This window comes from Populus euphratica, unplaced genomic scaffold (genome assembly GCF_000495115.2).
Source record: "Populus euphratica unplaced genomic scaffold, PopEup_1.0 scaffold1684.1, whole genome shotgun sequence".
In the NCBI taxonomy this organism is placed as follows: Eukaryota; Viridiplantae; Streptophyta; class Magnoliopsida; order Malpighiales; family Salicaceae; genus Populus; species Populus euphratica.
In genome coordinates, this window is record NW_011501527.1 from 1 (window position 1) to 24094 (window position 24094).

Sequence of the window (24094 nt, forward strand, 5' to 3'; positions counted from 1 at the left end):
TTTTTAAAAATTCATTTAAAAAAAAAAACATTTCTACAAACAAACAAAGCCTTAAAAGTCATTTTTTTGACCACGTAAATTAATCATACATACTGTTATAAATTTGTTAGACCCCACGAAGCTCTATATTAATTATTTAAATAATATTATATAACCGGTAAAAGATGCAACAGCCCCTCCTTTAATTTAATAATTATCTAAAAAATCAAAAGGAAGATACATAAATGCCCTAGCACTCTCGTCTTTTTTTTTTAAAAAAAAATTCAGGGTAAGTTTGATAATTCACTACGTAATTGAACCTGAAACATCAAAAATACCATCAAATGATATATATATATATATATCGACTTCAATCCACAGGATTTTAGTTTTTTTTATAATGTTAATTTGTCTCGTTTTCGGTTAAAGAGAAGAAAAGAAATCTATAATTCTAAGCCCTAACATAAGGGCCTCGCAATGTCAAATAGCTGATATACAAAAGTTTTGATAGACTCGGTCAGGCGCAGGCATGAAATTATGTTGAGCCACTTATAAGTACATGATTGAAGAGACAAAATCCCGAGGAAACTCGACGAAGAACTTGGTATCATTCCACAAAATTTAAAATCTGTGCGAGTTTTTATTTTTCTCCAACGTAAAGTTGGTGCTCTGACTGCCTCAGGGTGTCTTTAATCATTTCATCTAATTTGCCCAGCTTCAAAATGAGTGAAACAACCTTGAGTGATCCAATAATTAACAAATGGATTTAATTTAAACAGTCTACTAATACATTAATTAAGCAGAATATAATCAAGTAAGAATTCGTCCACCAAGGAATTGAAGACCTGAACTTCTAATTCTAGAGCAACCTCTTCTTTTCCTTGATCCACATTTTCCCACTTCCCACTCTTCTCCATATCCTTGACGTAGACATGCCTCCTCTCCACCATCTCCCACCCCAAAGACATTTCTTTAGGCTGCCCATCAATCCATTCCTGAGCTACCCTTAGCTCCTGCTCAAATTCTTTATATGATCCAACCATGCTTCCAACTGCATTATTTTCTACAATTTTCTCCTTGAAGAAGTCCAACAATAGAGTACTATCTGCCTCAGACGCCAAGCTTATTGTCGATTTGACATGCTTAAGCAGCTCCTGTGCATGCTTTTCAGTTCCATTTTCTTTAGTTTCCTTGAAATCGTTTTCATTATCACCGTGGATAGACACTGAACAATGTTGCACGGGGGATTCATCCTCCAACTCTGCCATTGCAATTCGCTTTTCCAGGTCTAAAGGGTCTATTTGAGCCAGGCTCTCAAACCTTCTGATCGTTTGCATAAGCTTCTGTTTAGTTCCTGTTGATCACATATTTCAAAATCTTGTTAAAATATGAATCCCAACTGGTAAACAATAACAATTTTATTTTTACTCGCAAAATCTTGTTCACATTATCTTTAGTTAGTTAGGCTACACAACGTAGCTATATCTAGTGTGGGTTAATAGAGCTCGGTCCCATCCTATCAAAGCTCCTCTCTGGACCCTATTTCAAGGGCCCATAACTTGGCTCTAGTTGCCTTAGAAGTTTTCATGGAAGAGGCAACCACGTTCCTGTCTAGCAGGTCACTTAATCGCAAAATCACCGCTCTAGAAGAGGCAACTACGTTCCTGTCTAGCAGGTCACCTAATCGCAAAATCACCACTCTTTATCAAAAATTTCATAAAGTGTGGAAACTGTGTGTGTGTGTGTGTGAGAGAGAGAGAGAGAGACAGAGAGTTGTTAGGAGATGGAGAGAAGGATACCTTCCACGCGGATAAGACTACGTTGGAAAGGAGAGCCAATCTCTTCTTCTTCATCCTGGAATGGACAATCCAGAATTGACACAGGGCTGGATTGCTCCTTCTCCTCCTCATTTGGCCACTCCTGTTGCATTACATGAGCTATTATTAAGTATTAATGCATGAAAGTAGCAAGCATCTCTACGATAGAAATTAAAACGCAACTAGGAAAATGGTCTCTGGAGACAGACTCGATAATTACAGTAAATAATGCAGTTGGTACATATCCGAAAGTCCATCATAAAATTGGATGCCCCATTTCAATTCCCTACTCTCAATGATTTAATTTGATTTGATATAATTTTGAAAGCAACAAAATAATAATGTCACATGATCACTGTTGTCCACGACACTCGGGTAATTCGCCATGTCCATGCATTCAAATAATTCGAAACTGGGTAATCCTAGTCTTGTCATTTTATTGCCCATACTTTCCAGTGCCCCTGGGCAGAGTTCACTACAGTACTTGACTCCTCATACCTATACATGAATTGAATTATTTTCTTTGGCGACTTGTAATTTATCCAGCTAGGTTGAATTTTGAAATATATGTAATGCTTTATTTAATTTTAAATGAATTATTTTTAGATTATTTTAATATGTCAATGTTAAAAATATTATTTTAAATAAAAATATTTTAAAAATTAATATTTAAACATCCGAAAACTACATGGGTGATAAATATTAACCAAAACACAAATAAAGATGCAAGTCTATTCTCCCCCCCGTCTCTTAAAATTAACGGAACAAATCATTAGATTTTGGATAACAATGCCTTAACACACCATATAATATAATCTATTATTTTTATAACACCATACTGTAATTTCGCTAAAATCGATCAATCATTGTCTTTGCAAGACAAAAGAAAAAGGAAACAATTGTTGCCAGAATGGCAAATCCCAAGACTGGGTGAGTTGGCCAAGTCAACCAACCGCAAGACAACAGCAAGACATCTGTCCAGCTATTCAGTTAATTTTAATAATCCCAATTGTTAGCGTAGATTAATACTTCCCTAGAATTCATAATTGTCCAACTACGAGCCCACCAAACCCTATCTCTACATTCTTTATATATATAAAAAATCAATATCTGCATTATTCTCCAAGCAGCCTACCAAAACTCCATGTCACCGACGGAAAAAGTAGTGAAATTGGGTCGCACCTAATGACTAAATTTCAAAATACCCATGCCAAATAATAGTAAAAAAAATAAATATTTGATAAACTATATAGTATATACAGTCCCATATACCATGAAGAAGCCTAAATACTCCGTCTCATTTCATCGCCGTAGATGCCGCAAAGTAGACATCATGCAGCGGTATCGGAGGCCTCGAAGCACTCCATGGTATTTAATTCCAAGTTCCCGAGATGCACCGTATCCAGTTCCCCATAAAAGCCCACATGAAAATGCCAAAAATCCCCAGCTACCATATTTATGTAACTCTCTAATATCCCCTTCAATTTTATTTTTTTTAGGGTTTTTTTAGGGCATTTTCAAGTTAGCCTTGACGCCTTAAGATTGACTCTACTTCTTGATCCTGATTGCAGACTCAAATTTCCAGTCAAGAAGTAAACTACGCGTATGGAATTAAAATGCTGCAAGAAATCACATTTTCTTGACTCGATTTTGAAGAGAATATAGGAGTTAAACTCGTGTCAATTTTTTATTGGAGGTTAGCAAAACCACCAATACCATTACCAACCAATTATAGGAGAAATCCACCGGCAGACAATTGTACACTGGAAACCTTAAAGACAAACTTTTCTCACTAACCTTCCTGTTTGTGATGGAATCCTGACCGCCTGATACGCTCACTCCGTCGCTGACTTCCTTGATTATTAAATCTTTTCTATTGCAAACGGAGTCGTTTCGGCAACTGTTACACGTAGAATTACCACTGTCAACAGTATATTCACTCTCAGTAGTCCAAATGTTACAGTTACTGTTACTGTTACTGCTGAAGCTTGTTGAAATTCCGCTTGTAATTTGATCGGACAGTTTATCTTGTTCCTCCAAGAACTCACCGAACAATCTCCACCCTCTGATCTCATTGCTTTCTCTACATTGACCATGTTGATCAGCTGCTTTTCTCCAAAAGTTCTTCTTAAACAGCTTCCGTGAAATACTTCGAGGTAAGAGTCCCTTCCTGGTTCTTGACGGTGGCGGAGACCTCAAGGTGGAGTTGGGTGAGGGGAATGGGAGTAGTTTAACGGCCTTCATAACGGCAACCGACGCTTTTTGAAGAGCTGAGATTGTAGTAGAAGCTGCTTTTGATTTACTTCTTTTGAAAATCTGCCTTGGTTGCTGCTGCTGCTGCTTGGTTTTGAGGTCTATTTCGAGGAGAAGCCGGACTGTTGTGCAGCATCGACGACGAGGAAATGACTTGAAGCCGTTGGATGAGCATGAACTTTGATCATCAAGAAGATAATCTTTGAGCATCAAGGGTTTTGATCTTTCAATCGGAAATGATTTTTGCTTAGAAGAAGAAGAGCTAGAGGCCATTGTCAATTGAGAATTAATTATAAGTTGAGAAAAATGATCAAGCTAGCTAGATTTAAATCTTAAACAGTACTGAAGTAAATGATGGGAGACAGATACAGAGAAAAGGCTGCAAGAAGAGACAAAGAGGCATTTAAAGAGGGAAATGTAGGAAGGTTGCATAAATTCACCAGCTATGAGACGACAGCTTTTTAGCAGTGCAGACACTTAAAACTTACAGAGGGAGGGTGGTGGGGAAGTGAAAGAAAGAGGGAGGTAGGTTCCAATTCCAAAGGGTGAAGATCTCAATGAGAGAGTGAGAAGAGTTAAGGGAGTTCAGTCTTTGAAGAGGTAGAAGAAGCTTGGATGGTTCTTGTTCTGGTGTGTTGTTTTTTTGAATCTTAAGTTTGGTTATTTTATTGCTTTGGTTTGTGTATTTAATGCATTTTTTGAATTTTATGAACTGGCTGTACTTTATATCCTAGCTAGTTAACTTGCATGTGGATAGTAAATTGTATTTTTGTACATATATTTTCTCATAAATACCTTTATCTTTACATCCTAGGACCTTAGTTTTATTTATTAATTAATTGAGATTTTTATTTTTTGAAATCATTTAATTATCAAAAGATCAAAGTATCATGTACAAATGATTCTGAACTATAATTGGATTTTGTAAATAACCTAGTATATTAAGAGTTATGACTGCATGGGGTTACAAGCTAGAAACACGTATGCTACTGTAAACAGGGGTGCTTAATCTTTCTTTGAAACATGCCAAAGGCACCCACCTAGATTTTATTTTGAAGTGTATGTAAGTTTAGGAAAACTATTTAAAAACATTAAAAAAAAAATAATTTTTTTTTAAAAATATGGTTTCGATGACCACTAGTTGACCTTGAAAAATCTTGAAAATGATAGTAGTTTGACTGCCCATTTCTTACGCTCTTTGGCACGTGTGACTTGTCCTGAAGTTCAGAAGAGTGGAAGCGCGAAAAATGATCAGCTGTTAGATTTTCCTCTTGTTTAATTGTTTATTCGACGAAGGGCAATCGAAGGTCTGAAGAAGTTTTTGTTGAGGCCTTCGATTTTCTGATAACTAATTAATGGAAGATTCTTTCATGCAGGGACAGGGGAGCTTTCCATTAACGGTTAGCTACTTCCTCTTTATCATCACCATATGATACATAGATCCACGAGGCGACAAACCTCGTCACCCATAGAGGACAAGATAGCTGTCCTGTAAGAAACAAAAGCGTATTTAATATATATATATAATATGTTATGTTTCAAGTGTCATCATTAATATTTTTTCAATCCAGTGGTTTAGATTTAGATGAGAACAGTAAAATAATGACGAGTTACATTGGTAACTAACCTTATTTATATTATGAATCATAGTTAATTGCGATCTAATCATTTAAGAATTTGCTTGTTCAGAACAAAGTTGGCTATGGATAAACGGTTCTATAATGGAAGTAAGCTTTCTTTCAAAGTTAGAAATAATTTACTAATAATGTACGAAATAATTTGAAGATGAACAAGGCACGCGTGCCTGGTGATTCATATGATCATGATTTCGATTTTCCACTTGCAAACCTGGAAGGAAACAACATGATGAGTATGTATGCGTGTAACTATTCTCCAAAGCAAAAGGTAAAAAAACAAAATGAGTACTTCGCAAATTTTGAAGTTCTTTAGCTCTGGCTAGGGTATGGTCTTCCCAACAGGACCCATGCATGATAGTGTGGTCCTGACCACGATTACTTGCCCTAGTTAATTAATTTCATAGTTGCATGAATTGGAAGCTCACTGAATACGAATTTTACATGTAAAACATAGTTCGGTATATCTCTTCTTGTTTTCTTTGTTTTTTTTTTTTTTTTGGCTCCGACGGGTGAGTATTATGTCCGCTGGTAGAAGATTGATAAATATAAATGCTTGCATCAATGGAATATTTTCATGGATATATTTTGGTGAATTTTTTTAAATGAATATGTTTTTACTGTATTTATTGGTGGACACAGACATAAATATTCTCTCACTATGTAATACACAATTGCACTTCATTACATAACATATTTATTGATTGCATTATCTTATGTTATATCCGTCTAAACATGTTATTAGATCAACATAAACTAATAAATATTTATTTAACAAAAACTAAGAGGAGCGAAAATTATTATTCTCATCCTCACAAAATATTATTTATTGAATTAGTTTTCTTTCTTTTGTGTTTTTAAAAAAATTTAGTTTTTTTTTTAAATTTTATGCTCTAACATTATATTATTATATTATTGGGTATTGAGCTTCATAATTTATTTTGAATTTATTTTTATATGGTTATCTTAATTTTATGACCCGTGTTGTAACCCATTTCGGACCCCATAAAAATAAAAATAAATAATTAAAAAAAACTGAATAGTGTCATTTTGACACTATTTCTTTTCCCAAAACTTAAAGCACCACGCCTCCATTAGAGACTTCACCCGGTGTCTCCTTTGCTTCCCATGCGCAACAGAAGGTCGTTCCCCTGCTCTCCACGCGCAATAGCCTCAACAAGGGGGTTTTTTTTGGTTGGAAGGAGAGGGGAGGGGAAACGAAAAGAAAGGGACAGTTTTTTAAACGAGAGGGGGGAATTTTTAAACAAAAGGAGAACTGAGGGAAGATGAAGAAACTGTGAAACAGAGGGAGGGAAATACAAACACACCAACACCGCCAAGGATCGTCATTAATTAGCCCCACCATCTTCTCCCCTCGTTGCAGCACCACTGAAAAAAAAAACAAGAGAAGAAAAGTCGTCCACCGCCCAAGCCACATCCCAGGCCGTCGCCACCAGCACCTCCACAAAGCTGCTGCAGTAAAGGAAGAGCAATATTGTTGACAGAGGGAACAAAGAAAACAGAGGAAAGAAGTCACGCGAAAACGCAGCAGGGGAGAGGAAGAGCCGCCACGGCAACACCACCACCAAACCGACCACCAGCACCACCGTCAGCTCATCATCACAGGTAACTCTCTCCCCCTCATCACGGTTTAGGATCCTCATCATTGTTTAGGATCGTCTTCTTGCATGCACAACGTGCACTGTGCACGTTCTGCAAGCAAGAAGATAATTAGCAGTACTGTGTGCAAGTGCACAGTAACTGCTAATTAATTCACTAGTACTGTGCACATGCACAGTACCCGGTTACTGTTTGTTGCGGGCTGGAACATCAGCCCAGCCCATACGGCTGGGCTGAGTCCAGCCCTGTAAAAAAGGGGCCTATTACATGTTGGGTTGATTTTGGCCCAGTTTCCTTTTGGGCCGGGTCTGGCCCATCCGGAAAATTTTCTTCAAAGAATCTATGATTTTTGATAATTTTGTTACTATATTTTGATCAATATCGATTTGTATTTTTATACTGTAAAAATACAAATCTGGTATTAATATACCCGGTTTTCATACATACGACATATATATATATATATATATATATATTATCTCATCATATTTTCATAAAACAAAGAAAATTTCAAAAAAAATATATGTATTAGCATGCATTTTGGCTTTAATAACCAGTTTATTTAAGCCATGAGAACTAAGCCAATATTTCAAAAATTACAAAAAAATAATTTTGTTTTCTTTTAATATCTAGGGTTATGATCTTATACGTAAGATGTATTCTGAAAATTAAATTCTTGTGTTTAGGTTAGAGTTACCCGATAAGATAAGGATCTCCTTACCGAGGAGGACTTTTCTTAAACCATACCAATAGCTAGAAAACACGAAAAAAACCTTGAATTTTATCGGATAATAAAACAATGCAGCTTACCTTAGGTAGGGCGTATTTGGGGTGCTAATACCTTCCCTTTACACAACCAGTCCTCGTACCCAATCTCTAAGATCAGTTAGAGTTCCTAGTGACCAAAATATTAGGTGGCGACTCCCAATCCATTTTCTACCAACAAAAGACAATATTTTCTTATCCCTTTATATTTGCTAGATAGATATACAATATTTGCAGATAAAGGTGGAAAACTCGCCGAGACGCCGTACACGTGCGACAACCCGAGTCATGGCTTATATAGGTTAACCTGGCGACTTGATTTTTTTCTCTTTTTTTTATTTTATTCTTCAATATTGGGTTGATTTAAAATTAAAATTTATAGTTTATTTTGACTTGCTTTCTATGATGTTATCTTAGTCTAATGATCCAAGTGATGAGTTTGATAAGTTAACTCATATTGACACAAGTCTCTTTTTTTTGTCTCAATTCTTAGTTGTTTTTCTATCAATTTCATCATTCAATATTGAGTTTATTGAAATTGAGATCCATAATTTATTTTTATCTTATTTCTATTAGGTTATTCTAGTTTCATAATTTGAATTTGGCAGGTTAGCTCGAGTAAACTCGGGTTATTTTTTTATCATTTTTTATTTTTTACTTTCATCCTCTAACATTAAATTCATTGAGAATTGAGTTTTAAAAATATTTTTTGATTTGTTTTATATGAGTTTATCAAAGTTGTAAGACCCATGTCATGGATTTTACATATTAACCCAGGTAAACATGACCGATTTAATATGTTGTTGTCTTGGTATTTCTTAAGAAAAGTATGTTTCTTGAAGAAATTTCTATTTATTTTTCTGGTTGTCTAGGTTATTTTTAAACTTATTAAATCGATAAAGTTATATTAAATTAATCTTAACATGATTTTTTAAAAAAAAATTAATTTTTTTAAAAATATTTGATTAAAATTTTTACGTAGAGTAGTGTGGATAAATAACCTATTCTACGACTAAATCAAAGAAGATAAACAAATTAGTCTAAAAACACTACCTTATTAGCTAATAAGTTAAAAAATAAAAAATTCACAAAAACATTTTGTAATGACTTATTACATGCTGATGACACCATGAATATGAAGAAGAATAGTAAAATAACTAGATAATTATGCATACGTGATTTGATTTTTTTTTCTTTCATGTAAACAAAGTGCATGGGCTGCAGTTAAACCCGAGATAATAGATCAATCGGGAAACCTCTTATCATGACTTTTTGCCCATTTCGAGATTTAAAAAAAATCGTCTAGGAGTGACCTGGAGTAAAAACATGGTTTTAACGTTAAAAAATCCATCACCATATATTTTATTTTTTTTAAAATAATAAAATGAAGATTTATTAGATTAACTTAATAAAAAGAAAGATCATACACCGGTGAGCAAAGTTGCCCGCTTGGGCGTGGGTTTTTTTTTTTAATTTTTTTTTTTTTTGCATTAGGAGTCCATGCTCCGCTACTCATTGAAAAAAAGAAGAAAAATACACTCATGGACTCCACATGTTCCGCTACAAATTTTTGTATCTTAGGCTCCAGAGCCTGTTACTGGCTATTTTATGCAAGTTTTTTTTTTTTTGTTTTACCTGTGATGGCAGATAATTAAGGGGAGGATTATTTACTTAAAAACTTAATTTTTAATTTATTTTTATTTAAAAACATCACAAAAACTTTCATAAACAATTCACCAATTCTAAATCACACTTACATCCCTAAAAAAAATCAACCGAATTAACAAATCTAAATCAAATCCAGTCTACTTGTTCGGGCATGTTAAAAAGGAAAAAAAAAACCATCTTTATAAAATATATTTTATCAAATAGAACTCATTGAGATAATAAATAACGAGTTTCATCATCATAAGGTGTACTCTTCACCTGCCTTTTCTTTTCTATGTTATTGTTATGTGATTTTCTTTTTTATTTTTTAAATTCAGAAACTGAATTGCTAAGAAATTAACTTTCAGACCAAAACTTAAATTGCTGGAATTATAGGGATTTTAGAGTAAGAAAAAAAAAAGAGTAGATAGACCGGAGAGAATGTGCCATTATTTTACACTTTGATTTTTTATTGTTGAGTTTTTTTTCTGAACAAATATTAATAAATGGATTAGCATTGTGAAAAAAAAATTTCTATGCAAAAAATAAGGGTATAAGAAATATATAGAGAGCATAAAACTGCATCATCAAATGTTAAAAAAAAAAATTTAATTAAAATATTTGGATCAGCTTATACATACTTTGATTTATTTTATAAATTTTAAAATTAATAATTATATAAATTTTTAATCATTATTATATAAACAACCACGAGACTGATGAAAACATTAAAATTTTAATACTATGGATCCAGTCATTTTCTCTAAAGTATGGATCAACACTGAGTAAGGTACAATGTCTGAACCCAATAGTTGACAAGCTTGGACTTGTGCACCGCCTAGCTCGGATTGCTGCGACGACCACGTGCTTCTCGCTATCCCTGGGTCTAGCCTCGTTCCACACATTTATTATATGTGTTTTGAAGGATATGGGCTTGCATTAATAAAAACAAAACTAGTAATCAGAGGTGTTTATTTTGAATGATTACAAGGATTATATATTTTGTTAGTGGGTTTTTTTAAAAATGATTTTTATTTTAAAATATTTTAAAATAATATTTTTTTTTAATTTTTTTAAAAAATATTTTTAATATCAGCATATTAAAACATCTAAAAAAATATTTTAACATAAAAATATTTATATTTTTTTCAAAAATAGTTTTTACACCATAAAAACAAATTGTACCCAAAATCAACTCCAACCCAAGTGATAAATGGAGAGTCAAAAATAAAAATTTAATATTTAAATTCTTTTAGATTGTTTTTAATATTAATGGAGAAAAGCTCAACAAAAAAGTTATTTTAGTATTTTTCTTACAAAAACGTTATTGTTGTGCATTTGTACAAATATTATTTAATGTAATAATGTTATATTTTTACTAATTTCTTTTTTATAAAATTATTATGGTTTTATAATACATATTACAAGTTTGATGAATTTATTTAAGTTTATTTTATTTTATTTTATTTTTTAATATTATATTAATTGATAATCATCATTACATAATCCAAACATATTGAATTATTAAAATAATTGTATAAAAAATATTAAAATATAATCAGCTGTTTTTAAAAGCTTTCTGCCATAACATTTCTCCTCGTGGAACTTTTACCTTGAAGTGGGTCTTGAGGCTGGGCCTAGTGTCCAGCTTATCCCACCCTTTACGTTACGTTACGAGATTGATGCTGTCCCATAACCCACTTCATGGCCTTAACTTTTAAGCTGGCTTTTTAATTTGTTTTCAAGCATGTTTTATTTATGCTTGATTAAAGAAGGATCGAATAATTCCATGGGACCACAACTGTTCCCAACTCCAAATCAAAAACTAACACTTGCTTTACTTTATACACCAGATTAAAGAACTACTGTTATAACACTGATCCGTACAATTGTTGTAAAAATGAAACAGATAGTTCTAATTATTGTGCTTTTAATCTGAAATTAGTATTTAGTTATCCTAGCTGCCTGTTTTATCGGGGTACACGCATCGCCTATCTTGATAGCCTCCACATAACTTGGCTATTTATTTATTTTTACTAGAATGAATGATATGATATTATATGATTTGTCCAAGTTTCTATCACATCAAGTTGTAAGTTTTTTTTATCTTTAAATTTATATTTCAATTCATTTTTTTTAACTTAAACACTTATAAAATATTTTAGGAATCATAATAAATCTATCAATAACCCTAAAAAATCTAAAAAATATTCAAAAACCAAAATCAACCCAAAACTAAAAATCAATCCAAGTTTATATATGTTTTTTTTTTTATGAATTTTAAAGATTAAAAAAACATATAATATAAATTCTCTTTATCAAATGAAACTATTTCACACAAATATCACTTATTTAAATTATCTAAATTGATGTCAATAACATGTTTCTCTTTTTATCTTTGAAATCCAATAATCCATTATTATCCTCTCTCAATCATGGATTAAAAAATAAAAAAAATAATTTTTATATAAAAATTAAATTTAAAAAATATTGAAATATCAAAATTGTATAATCTGTATTATTTTTTAAGTTCAATAGCCAAAATATATCTTTTGTGAAACTTATAACATGTTGTCCATATTTGACTCCCTTTTCATCTTGGTTCCTTATTTTTTAATTTTAAATTTTTATAAAAAATCAAAATTAATTGGTTTTTAACTAAAACTAAATTATTGAAAAACCAAATTTGAGGATCAAAGTAAAAAAATAAATTTCTTTGCACAATTTATACATGCGAGAGAATGAATAGTAACTTCTACTCAGTGAAAATCCCATGACTTGCTTTTTAAATATACAGAGTATTTCCTGCTTCTAACAAAATATACAATTGTGCCTTTTTTTAAACAACTTTCTCTATTTTTTTTAAATAAAATATTCCGGTGATTTATGCAACTTCATTCAAAATCCTTTTTTTATATAAATGTTTTTATTGAAAGGATGTGTCTATATATATAAATATTATAATCCTATTTAATTTATGTTTTTAGTTTTCTAAATTTAAGAATCGGTCCCATAAAAATACATACACCATCATAAGGGTTATAAATTTTCTTAATAATATTGAAATATATGTATCAAAATATTCTTGATATACTACAATCCTTTTTAATATCTCAAAAACACAATAATAAAATGTAATCAAACAATAATTAACTGCTTTAAACATTTACAAGCACAACACAAAAATTAATTATAAAAAAAACTATTTTATTCTATTTCACAACACCAAATAACATAAGAGAGTATAATAATCACGGCATAATATAACATAATAATATCAAACTGGCCTTTAATAATTTTTTTATTAATATGAATATTTGAACTAAATTGTATATATTTTAATTAATTTTAAGATTATTTTATAGATTTTAAATTTAATAATTATATAAGTTTTTAATATTCTTAAAATTTATAAAATTTAATTAATAATTAAAAAAATTTAAAATTTAATCAGTTGACCACGTAAACAAGTTTTAAATTCGCTGGATGCAGACATTGCTAGTCGCTACACCACTAGAAGCAAGAGTTCCCAGTCAATACGAAGTCGACACACTGAGGAGACGCTTTCTCCACACTCGGTAGTTCAGGAACAAAACTCAAAATAGAAGCAGGAGTACCGGGTGACGAGGGGCGACATGAAGCTGCCAATCGACCATTGGAAAAGATCCACGTGTTATTTCCTTTGAATTAAGAGAACACGTGCATAGGAGTAGATAGTATGATACAGCGGTTAATTGTAAGCAATGAGGTGGCAGAAGCTGCGGCAGAGACAAAAGGGCAGAACGACCATCACATCACTTTCCACTTTGGAGCTTCCTGGCCCTGGTGTGAACCGTGGGTCTCCAACTGGCATCTCAAGTTGAATCCGTGTACGGCCCCACCAATGAATATCCTCTTCAAAACACAAAGCCTGTATAATTATCCCACCTGACTGAGCAACCGAATCACCACTTCCTAGATCACCCCCTGTCTCCAAAACCGAAGCCTTTCACTCCATTCAATTCCCCTTCGAAACCCACAGAAAGCAACAAAAAAGAAATTCCCCAGACAGACAGACAGACAGACAGACGAAAGAAAGAAAGAAATTCACCCCATCATTCTATCCCCTCTCAAAAGTTGAAACCTTCAGTTCTTGTTGAATGGATAATTTCTGCCAATTCTCTGATCAACATCCTTTGAGGTCAAATTCAATGCCCATTGACAGGCAAGAAGCATCTTCTTTCTCCGATAGCAGCACGTCTCGACGAGTTGTCCATTCTGATGAAGAGGTCTTACTAGCAACAAGTTTTCCGAAAAAACGCGCTGGCCGCAGAATATTCAGGGAGACTCGGCACCCGGTTTTTAGAGGTGTTCGGAAGAGGAATGGTAACAAATGGGTGTGTGAAATGCGGGAACCAAACAAGAAGTCACGAATATGGTTAGGAACATATCCTACACCAGAAATGGCAGCTCGAGCTCATGATGTTGCTGCTTTGGCACTTAGAGGCAAATCTGCTTGCCTTAACTTCGCTGATTCAGCATGGAGGTTGCCTGTGCCAGTTTCGAAGGATTCTAAGGATATCACAAGGGCAGCAAATGAGGCAGCAGAATTATTTAGGCCTCAAGAGTTTGGAGGTCATCCGGCAAAACAACAAGATAGCAATGCAGTGCTAGAGGATTACTCAAGTGAAGTTTGCAGCGATGATTGCAAAACTTTCCAAGAAAATGATTTCTTCTTCGAGGAAGCAGTGCTTGACATGCCAGGGTTGCTCGTGGACATGGCAGAAGGTCTTCTACTCTCTCCTCCACGTTATGTAAGGAATGATTGCAACGACTTGGATCATATGGAGAATGGTTCTGATTTGTCGTTATGGAGTTATTAGGCAAACTTCTAGATTAGTACATATAGTGCCATAGTTAGCAGTTAGCTTTACATGTGAACGAATTGTTCTACATTATTTTTCCATACTTCTATAGAGCCTTTATTTTAATATATGATGCAAATGGAAGAAAGACACCCCTGTCCCTTTGTCCGCCGTTACGTCTGAAACTAATCAGGACAAGAAACATAAAATAAATAACCCTTTATCAGGTAGAAGAGCTTGGTTCAGGCACGCCCTATTGCATATCCAGTAAAAGAACATGTTCAACCTATAAGCATAACAATTTTAAATGTTATCTAATACATTTGTCCCCGGTATCTACCCACCTGTAATTAGTTACATAAGGATTTTACCCCTCTTTCCTTCTAAAAATACTCCAAAAATCTAGTTTTATCTGAAGTATCAGCGTAGCTATTGCCGACGAGCCCCGACAGCAGCCTCTCCCTTTTCTTTTTTTCATAATTTTAGATTATTTATTCATTTAATTTTATCAAGATCCAAGTAAATCTTGTATATATGGAATCGGATGTTATTTATTTGTCAATTTTTTTTTCACTTTAGATAAAAAGTCCGGTGGTTGGTTTTTTGTTGGATATAGAAAGTTGATATATCATTTAGTGATTTTGGATTTTTCATTACCGTAATGTGATATGATAGCATGACTTGTTTTTTATTGATATATGATGATCCGAACTCAATTGTATGTATGAATGCAATCTAGTCCTGTAGAGGCATTTCAAGATTGAGAATTTCAAAGATTTTACTTGCCATCCAAATCATTATGTAAAATGGGCATCTTAATTATGTCCATCAGCTCTTCAAATAACAATAATTCCTCTAAATTTATAAAAAGAGTGATTTATTTGTTCTTCATTTATTATTAATGAAAAAAAACTTTCAAATATCAGTTCATTAATAATCTACCAAACTATATAAACATTGTTATATATGTTCATCATAAAAGAACCAGCTTTACTTTCGCGACCATAACATCTCTTTGTCGGCTGTTGATTAGCAGAGCACCTGAGCGAAAATTCAAAATGTTTTACATAGCTTGCTAGGTCGATACACAAGAGAGAGAGAGAGAGAGAAATATCAGTTCTTCGCAATGTTATTCTTCTGTCCACCTATCTCAGCGACTTGTTCTGAATTTCTTGATTAAGCTTGTATATGAAGAAGTTACACTCAGCCCAATATATCAAGACTTGCTCTGATGTTTAATAGCCATCGAGCCTGTCAGCTTGTTTTCTATACACACACGCACACACTACTTATCCCATGACATTAATTCCTCCGATCAAACATTTTCCAAAAAATTTGAATTTCTGTAACTAGCTAGAAGAGAAAAATACACAAAACCCTGACACGTCAAATTAACTACTCCACAACGACCAATCAGCATCAATTTCCCCGTCATTCCAGTCCCCAGTATAATGTGGAGGAGAGAGTAGAAGGCCTTCTGCCATATTAGCAAGCAACCCTGGCATGTTAAATTCTGCCTCTTCGTCTATATACCCCACATTTTCAGATGGCAAATCTCTTATGTCATCATTAGGACTACTACAAACTTCACCACGGTCCTCCCTCCTGAAATATTCCATTTCTTGACCACCAAAGTCTGTAGTCCTAAACAACTCTGCTGCCTCACTTGCTGCCCTCCTGATGTCCTTGGCCTCATTTGAAATCGGCACAGGCAACCTCCATGCCGAGTCCGCAAAATTAAGGCAAGCTGATTTTCCCCTAAACGCCAAAGCAGCTACATCATGTGCCCGGGCTGCCATTTCGGGTGTAGGATATGTGCCTAGCCAAATACGTGACTTCTTATTTGGTTCACGCAATTCGCAAACCCATTTATCGCCATTCCTCTTCCTAACACCTCTAAAGATTGGATGACGAGTCTCCTTGAATATCCTCCGCCCTGCACGCTTTTTCGGACGACTTGTTGCTAGTAAGACTTTCTCGTTCGAACTGGGCGAGTCCTGCTGAGAACCGCTACTATCGGATAGTAAAGATGATAAAGATGATTCTTGCTTGTCAGGTGAGAAGCAATTTGATCCTCCCATGACCATTTTTTAAGAACTAGTGATGTTTGTATAGGGTTTATGGGTCCGCTTTGAACTTTTGGGCACGGATAATGAATGACTTGTGAGAGTGTTGAGATTCCGGTTTGCTATTTTAACTAACTGAAGTGAGATTGTCCGCTGCTATATATGCTTAGGATCTTTGTGGATGAGGATACGAGGTGAACACGAACACGGGATCAGTTTGTACACACTTTGACTGGTCTTGGTGGGTCCTATTTTACTTAGCTGAGCAGATAATGTGTTAACCACGTGTGTCAGGTGGGGTCGTATGCCTCCTATACCACGAAGTAACATTTTCTTGAACTTCTTCAACAACGGCACGTGTTTGATGACTTGTTTCACACCTGAAGCTCCACGTGTCTTTTTAATATCTAATCCGTTTATGTTTCTTTTTTCCCCGTCAGTTCCTTCTTTTAATTTAATGCATTAACAAGGGAGTCGTCAAATGCTTGCGAGCCTTCACTTCTATTAGTTCACACTACTTGTTCTCACTCGTTATGCCGCGAGTCAAAGTAATATAAAGCAGTGGCTATATACTTATCAGATATGTTAATATATTTTTTAGTAAAAAAATTAAAATATATGATTGTTGATTTACAATGACATGATTGATTTGACAGTATTAAAAGTTCCTCACACAAACAAATAGTAAAAATATTATTTAAATAATTTTTTTTAAAAAAATATTAAAATAACATAATATAATATTAGACTAATTAACCTTTTAAATTAAATGTACTAATTATGACACTTTAATAACTTTATTAAAAAATAATTTAAAATAAATTATGATAAATAAATCATATTCAAACTAATATTAACAAATTAATTTTAAAAAATAAAATTAAATAAAAAATTCAAATAAAATACACTGATTAATTTACACTGATTAATTTACCAAACCAACTATTTAAATCATAAAATTAAAACAACCTAGTATAAAATAATTAAGCTAAGGGGGTGAAATTTTTAAAATCAAATAAAAATATAATAAAAAATCTCAAGTCAACTTAAAATAAAATATTAAAACCGCAACTAAGATCACAGAACCTGAATAATCTTATAAAAAAACAAAATAAATTATAAAAGTTAATTTATAATAAATCAAATATTAAATTTAAAATTAAAATAAAAATACAAAATAATATTATAGTGAACAATATTCTATAAAAAGACAAGCAATAAATTTGTTTTATAAAAATAAAATAAAAATAAAAATTTTAAGAAATATTGAATTAAAAAAGAGTATTGTTCCTGTCAACAGAGCTAAACAATGAATTTGTTTTTTTTAGTTTTTTAATAATTTTTGTTTCATTTGAATAGGATTGAAAAAATTCATTTTTTTGTTTATTATTTTATTAATTTATATAGTTATTATAAAGCATATAAAATACAATATAATTATTTAATCTTCATTTTTAATTAAATATTAATTTATAAATAAAAAATTCTTTAAGTTTTTAATGTATAAGTAATTATCAATATAATATTATATTACAAACCTGTAAAAATCAATCAAAATTTAAAATTGTATTTTATAATTAAATTAAATTTTAACATGTAATTATAACTACATGACAGGAGCGACCAAAAAAATTAAAAAACTAATTAAACCGAAAAAACTGGAAAAAAATAATTAAAAAAACTAATAAAACGGATTAAAATTTTGAAAAAATCAACCGGTTTGGTTTTATAAATCTAAAACTGAAAAAAAAAACCAAACCCAAACCAAAAAAATCAGAAATAAACAGAAAAAACCGAGCTAAACCAAAAAACCTAACCAAACTGGTTTAAATTGGTTTTTATCCTAAAAAATCAAACCCTGTATAATTGAAATTGGTTAGTTTAAACTAATTTTAGTTTGGTTTTATTTTTTTAATTTTAATTTAATTATTTTTTATTTATAAAAATCAAATTAAACTAAAAATGATCACCTTTACTATACATGACAATTATTAATTAATATCATGTGAGCATCTTTTCATATTATATAATATATTTTTATTGAAATGCATAATAAGAGTTATTTAACAAATAATAATCGCACTCGCACATATATAATATTGCTAATTAATATAAATTACTAATGAAATTTTAAAAAATAATATATGTTTTTAAACATGATTTTAAAATAAGATCATTAAATACATAAAATTCTTTACATGAATTTATTAAAATATAATTTCATGACATGTTATAAAATACTAAATGAATCTCCTTCCAGTTCAATTCGACCATATTGTTATGAAGGTTTACTGTACTGCGGTTTGAATTAAAAATATTTTTAATATAAAAATATAAAAATATAGTTTAATTTTAAAATAATTAAATATTTTTATTTTAATATTAAAATACTTAATATATTAAATCAACTTAAATTTTACTATTTAGCCTATTAAATTTATAATTTGGTTACCGAATGCACTAAGTTTAAAAAATTGTTTTCCCAGCTATTTTTATTTCATTTATATGATAATAAAAATAATTTTTTATAAAATGAAGTACAAATTAAATATTAGAATATTTGTTTAAAACTATGATAATTTTAAAAAATAAACAAATAAAATTATAAAAATAAAATAAATATCAAAGAATAATTTTTTAAAAAAAGGAAAAAACGAAAAAAAAAACCTCATTCAGTGTTCCCATGAACAATAAAAGAGAATTGTTATCACACGAACTTTTTTAAATATACTAGATAATGTTACACGTACATGATTACATTAAGAAAAATAAGGAAAGAAACTTGCAAGGCTACCCACGTGCCACCCGTACTTATCCCTTGCATGAATAAACGAGGGCTGCTGATAAACGACAGTGATCGCTGAATTTTTTATTTTTTTTATTTATATGAGGGTGTCCGGACAAGTTTACGTGCATTACGACTAATCCCCATGGTTCACTGAACATTCTACAAGTCCAATAAACAAATAAGATATCGCAGGGGTTACAAGCATACATGGTAAAGCTCGAATCCAGACACAGAAAAAAGGAACAAACCCTCCCATCACTGGGCTATTACCTAGTGATTGCTGAATTTTTTTTTTAGATTAACGTGGGTGTTCGGGCCAGCTTGCGCGCACTACAACTAATCTCACGGGCCCTGAAGTTAACGACCATGTAAGCCTCCAGTGGCCATCATATGAGCAACCAAGAATTCGAACTTGAGATTATAAAAGAAGCAAACCCTTTAATTCCAAGTTCTTACCACTTAGCCAACTACCTAGATATTTATAATCGCTGAATTTTAATACCATTAGTCGAAGACAAGGACTCCGCCTCGACTGATGTTCATTCTAGGTTGTTAGTCTTCACAGTGGGGTGTGCGTGGGCTCTGTGTCTGCCCAGTGTGGCCATCGTACGTGTCGGAGTGTTGAAGATTGAAACCAGCAACGTGCATGAGTTTCCACGGGATCAACACTTGTTCCAATTAGAAAATTTACTATAAGGCTTTTCACAGCAACAATCCACATTTTTTTTTATTTTAAATTTTATTCCCAATTTCCTTTTCAATCACAAACTTTTATGACCAAATTAATAATCAATTTCTGAAATTTAAAGAAAGAAAAAATTCAACAAAGCGATAAAAGTGTAAAACAAAGTGAAATTTTATTTTAAGTCCTAACAAATTTTGTTTATTATTTAGTGTAGAGGTGAGAGGAAGAGAAAAGACAGAAAATCGACAAGTAACTATGATTGTCGTTTCAATTCAACAAAGGCTCATGTTTCTTCAATCTCGAACTACAACTTAAGGATCAGCAAGGACACTGTTCTTGGAATTCTCCACTTCTTTACATAGCATCTTCCTTACATCACGTTTATTTCTCTTTGCTTCTTCTCTTTACCAGAGAAATTAACTCAAGGTAGACAGACAATTGTGAACTGACTGCTTATACTTTTTATATTGGCTGTTTCTTTTTATATTTTTAAAATATTTTTAATTTAATTTAATTTTTTTAAATTGATATTTTTTAATATTTCTAAATCATTTACTGATATTAAAAATAAAAAATATTATTTTAATATATTTTTAAATAAAAATATTAAAAAAAAACTATAATTACACTTCCTTAATTGACTATTCCACTACCCTCCTTTGTAAAAATACAATTAATGGCTCTTTTGCCGGATGTTCCTTTTTGTGATTCCTTTTGATTGTATTCGTTTTATTTATAATCTTCGAAGCTTTCGTTTACGGCATTCACTCCAAAGATTTCCAGGCAACCGTGAATAAGCTCAATTGTACTTACATCACGAGGTACGAGGTAAGTGATCATGATTCAACCGTTTATTCATATCGATTTAATATATTATTTTTTAAACAATATCAAATCAAAGCTATAAAAAAATATAAAAAATTAAAAGATTTAAAAATTCAAGGGTTTAATCAAATTTAACGATGTTATTAAGAAGTTACAAGTGAACTGAGCATTTATTTTTTAATGTTGAATAGCGCTGGCATTTTCTAGTCCAGTTTTATTTTGCATGATACGAGAATTTGAGAATGATATACAATTATAAGACCCCAATTATCTAATACTATTTTCATTTTATTTCACATTAACATTAATTCAGCCCCTCATTTCCCACCAAGAAATAAAAAAAAAAAGATGATAAGAATAATATATCTCAGCTCTTTAACATACCTATAATTATTAATTAAAACATCCACCAAGTTAAGAACCAGTGAATATGTAATGACGTAACCGAGGGCTGAGACAAGGGGAGCCCGGGTTCCTGAGAAAATATAGATTTTTCTAGGGATTTATATGTATTTTACATTTGGAACTCTTAAAAAACAAAAAAAACATAAAATTTAAATCTTGACTCCTCGCTCCGCCGTAATAACAAGAATCTGGAAAGCTCGTAGAAATCACCAAGGAAAGTGGAAGGAAACATCTTGATTCTAGACTGGACAGCTAGACTGGAAAGGGCCTGGGGACTGTGGGCTAGCAAGTGGACTGCTCCTTCGCGTGATGTTTCCGAACTCAGAGGTTGAATTACTAGACTAGGCCTATAACTTAGCTTGGGCTCGATGGTTGTTTAAAGCAATTTAAGACCGCACAAATCATCTACACACACAGAGACACACAGACGCACACAGATCTGGAGGTGTTCCTCAGGAATAAATCATGATTATAATTTATTAAATTATAAGGCTCATGAGTTGTTAAAATTAGATACACTATATCACTTTCTTCAGGCCAATAGTTAGTATATCTCTTATACAAGGAGCTTGGAGATTAAAGAGATCAAGAGCTTACTTTAAAGTAATAGTCTTTAATAGTCTTATATATATATTGTTTTAAACTGCTTTGCTTTGAATTAAAGCATGCATGACTGCTTTTAATAAAGAAAAGTGGTTTTATTGTGGGTATTTTTCAGTACAATTACCGTTTTTAAAAAACACGACCATTGTTTTACTAATACTATTATTTTATAATACCAAGCAAATCCCAAGCCATTCGTATGCATTTCTATAGTTAAAGGCTTGCTTTTCTTATGTCCTTATAGGTTGAGTTTGCCTCTAGCTATCGACAAAATAAAATGAAGAATTTGTACTATTAAGATATAAACATATATTAATGCAATCGGAATTGTGTTCAAGTTAGTGAATTTGAGAATATAATAAATTATAATAGTTTCTTTAAGATAATATCTTAATTAAATATAAGATCACAGAGATCATCCAAAAGATTCTACAAAAATATTTTTTACACCGAAAATTTCCTTAATTACTATTTACATAAATTCGCGTCAAATCTTAATTCTAGACCTGGGGTCATGGACTGTCAAATTGAAGTTCGAAAAGTGACTGAAATCCATCATCATGGACAATTAACAAGTAGAGAATAAAAGATAAAGATAAAGAAGGAACGATCATCATAGCTAACAAACCAAAAGAACATAATGATATTAGTAAAAATGGGAGGCACATTTTTTATGGACAACTAACTCTTTGATGGACCATTAGCTATTAACTATCTAGATGGTGGCTAAGTGATAAAAATTTGAAATTAAATGATTTTTTTTTTTTTGTGATTTCAGGTTTGAGTCCTTGATTGCTTATATAAGGGCAATTGGAGGTTTACATGATTGTTAATTTCAAGACCCATAAAATTAATCGTAGTACACAGAAACTAATCTGAACATCCATATTAATCTAAAAAAAAACCTGTTCTGCAGAGGGGCCGATGGGGAAAGAGGAAGAAGGTTTTTTTTTTTTTTAAATAAAATAACAAAAAAACCAATTAGAAAGATATAAAATTTTGTGTCTCCCACATTGGATCCTTGTCCCCTCCTCTTCTTTTGAGAACCGAACCAGCCAGGTTAATTGTACCTTCGTATTGCTAATATATATAATATTAGCTAGTGGGTAGCTAAGTTTCCACGTTACCCAAAATGGAATGGCCATGATTAATTATTCGTTCAGTTTCCCTAATCAGATCTCTATCAGGCATGCCCTATTGCAATATAAAAATAATTTGGAGAAAAACACTATCACAATACTAAGACTATAGAACCTAATTAAAGCAAGTCAAAGAACGGACTCACTGTGCTTGCTGAAAGAACATAGCACGCACTTGGTATTTTTTTAATAGTTAGGGTTTGGTCAGTTTTAATGATTGGAGACTAAAAACACCTTGTCTAACTGGATATTAATTGGGTTATTGAAAAATGAACTACTGCATCTATAGGATTAAAAAATGCTTTGTCCAGTTAATTTTGACATGTTTTCACAGAGTCTAGTCGGCTAGAGAGCATCACCAAAGCAAAAAAGCCAGAAACATAGATGTCAATTTTATAGATGACACGTATCGCAATGTTTCGATCAAGGTTGTGTGACGGAATTCCTTGTATGCGTGTGTTTGTAAACTTGCACGCGTATTGCAATGTATGCGCTCGCGAGAGACAGAAGGACGCAAGGAGAGAGACGCATCACCAGCCAGGCCATGACAGTGAAGTGAAGACAGCCAAGGATGCAATGTCGGCCATGTCTTGTCTTGCCTTTTGTCAAACCTAACTCCTGCTCATTCAAAGATACAGGGGGAATTTCGGCTCATAATTTTTGTGTCATATATATATATACACTCATTCAGATATATGTTTAGCGCCACAAAAAAATATTGTTTGTTTCTCTTCGATTTCATGAGTAAAACATGCCTAGCCATACTAATTACTATGACTTTTCTCAACAATTAAAGGCACCCTTTTGGATTCCATGGCCGACTCACAACCACACTACTGATTTCTCTTTTAAATTTGTCTAAGAGACCACCCCTTGTTGTTTGTTAGCAAGAAAAGAATCGTGAAAACACTTAATTAGGTGTAAAAAAACTAATTAGGGTTTCATTAGAGTCTAGATATGCCATACAAGTGATACAAACATTATTTTTTGATATACTTTGATCTGACTCTAAAATTAATTAAAT

The 24094-nt window shown here is 32.2% G+C and overlaps 3 protein-coding genes across 3 annotated transcripts; 1 reads left to right on the forward strand and 2 right to left on the reverse strand.

Moving 5' to 3' along the window:
• Positions 1–663: 663 nt before the first annotated feature.
• Positions 664–4692, reverse strand: LOC105118004 (uncharacterized). The gene is made up of 3 exons (XM_011015842.1): positions 3594–4692; positions 1779–1899; positions 664–1333 (listed from the first exon to the last, which is right to left on the reverse strand). The coding sequence occupies exons 1-3, from the start codon at positions 4320–4322 to the stop codon at positions 771–773; spliced, it is 1413 nt and encodes a 470-aa protein (XP_011014144.1). The 5' UTR covers positions 4323–4692; the 3' UTR covers positions 664–770.
• Positions 4693–13651: 8959 nt separating this feature from the next.
• LOC105118005 (dehydration-responsive element-binding protein 1E-like) lies at positions 13652–14939 on the forward strand. The gene has a single exon (XM_011015843.1). The coding sequence runs from the start codon at positions 13855–13857 to the stop codon at positions 14575–14577; it is 723 nt and encodes a 240-aa protein (XP_011014145.1). The 5' UTR covers positions 13652–13854; the 3' UTR covers positions 14578–14939.
• Positions 14940–15840: 901 nt separating this feature from the next.
• On the reverse strand, positions 15841–16748 carry LOC105118006 (dehydration-responsive element-binding protein 1E-like). Its single transcript, XM_011015845.1, has one exon. The coding sequence runs from the start codon at positions 16644–16646 to the stop codon at positions 15951–15953; it is 696 nt and encodes a 231-aa protein (XP_011014147.1). The 5' UTR covers positions 16647–16748; the 3' UTR covers positions 15841–15950.
• Positions 16749–24094: the final 7346 nt, after the last annotated feature.

Coding starts and splice junctions, on each gene's coding strand:
- LOC105118004 (XM_011015842.1), bottom strand. CDS start 4,322: ATGGCCTCTAGCTCTTCTTCTTCTAAGCAAAAATCATTTCCGATTGAA. Junction 1,900..3,593: donor ATTCCATCACAAACAGGAAG/GTTAGTGAGAAA, acceptor GTAATGCAACAG/GAGTGGCCAAATGAGGAGGA. Junction 1,334..1,778: donor TAGTCTTATCCGCGTGGAAG/GTATCCTTCTCT, acceptor TGTGATCAACAG/GAACTAAACAGAAGCTTATG.
- LOC105118005 (XM_011015843.1), top strand. CDS start 13,855: ATGGATAATTTCTGCCAATTCTCTGATCAACATCCTTTGAGGTCAAAT.
- LOC105118006 (XM_011015845.1), bottom strand. CDS start 16,646: ATGGTCATGGGAGGATCAAATTGCTTCTCACCTGACAAGCAAGAATCA.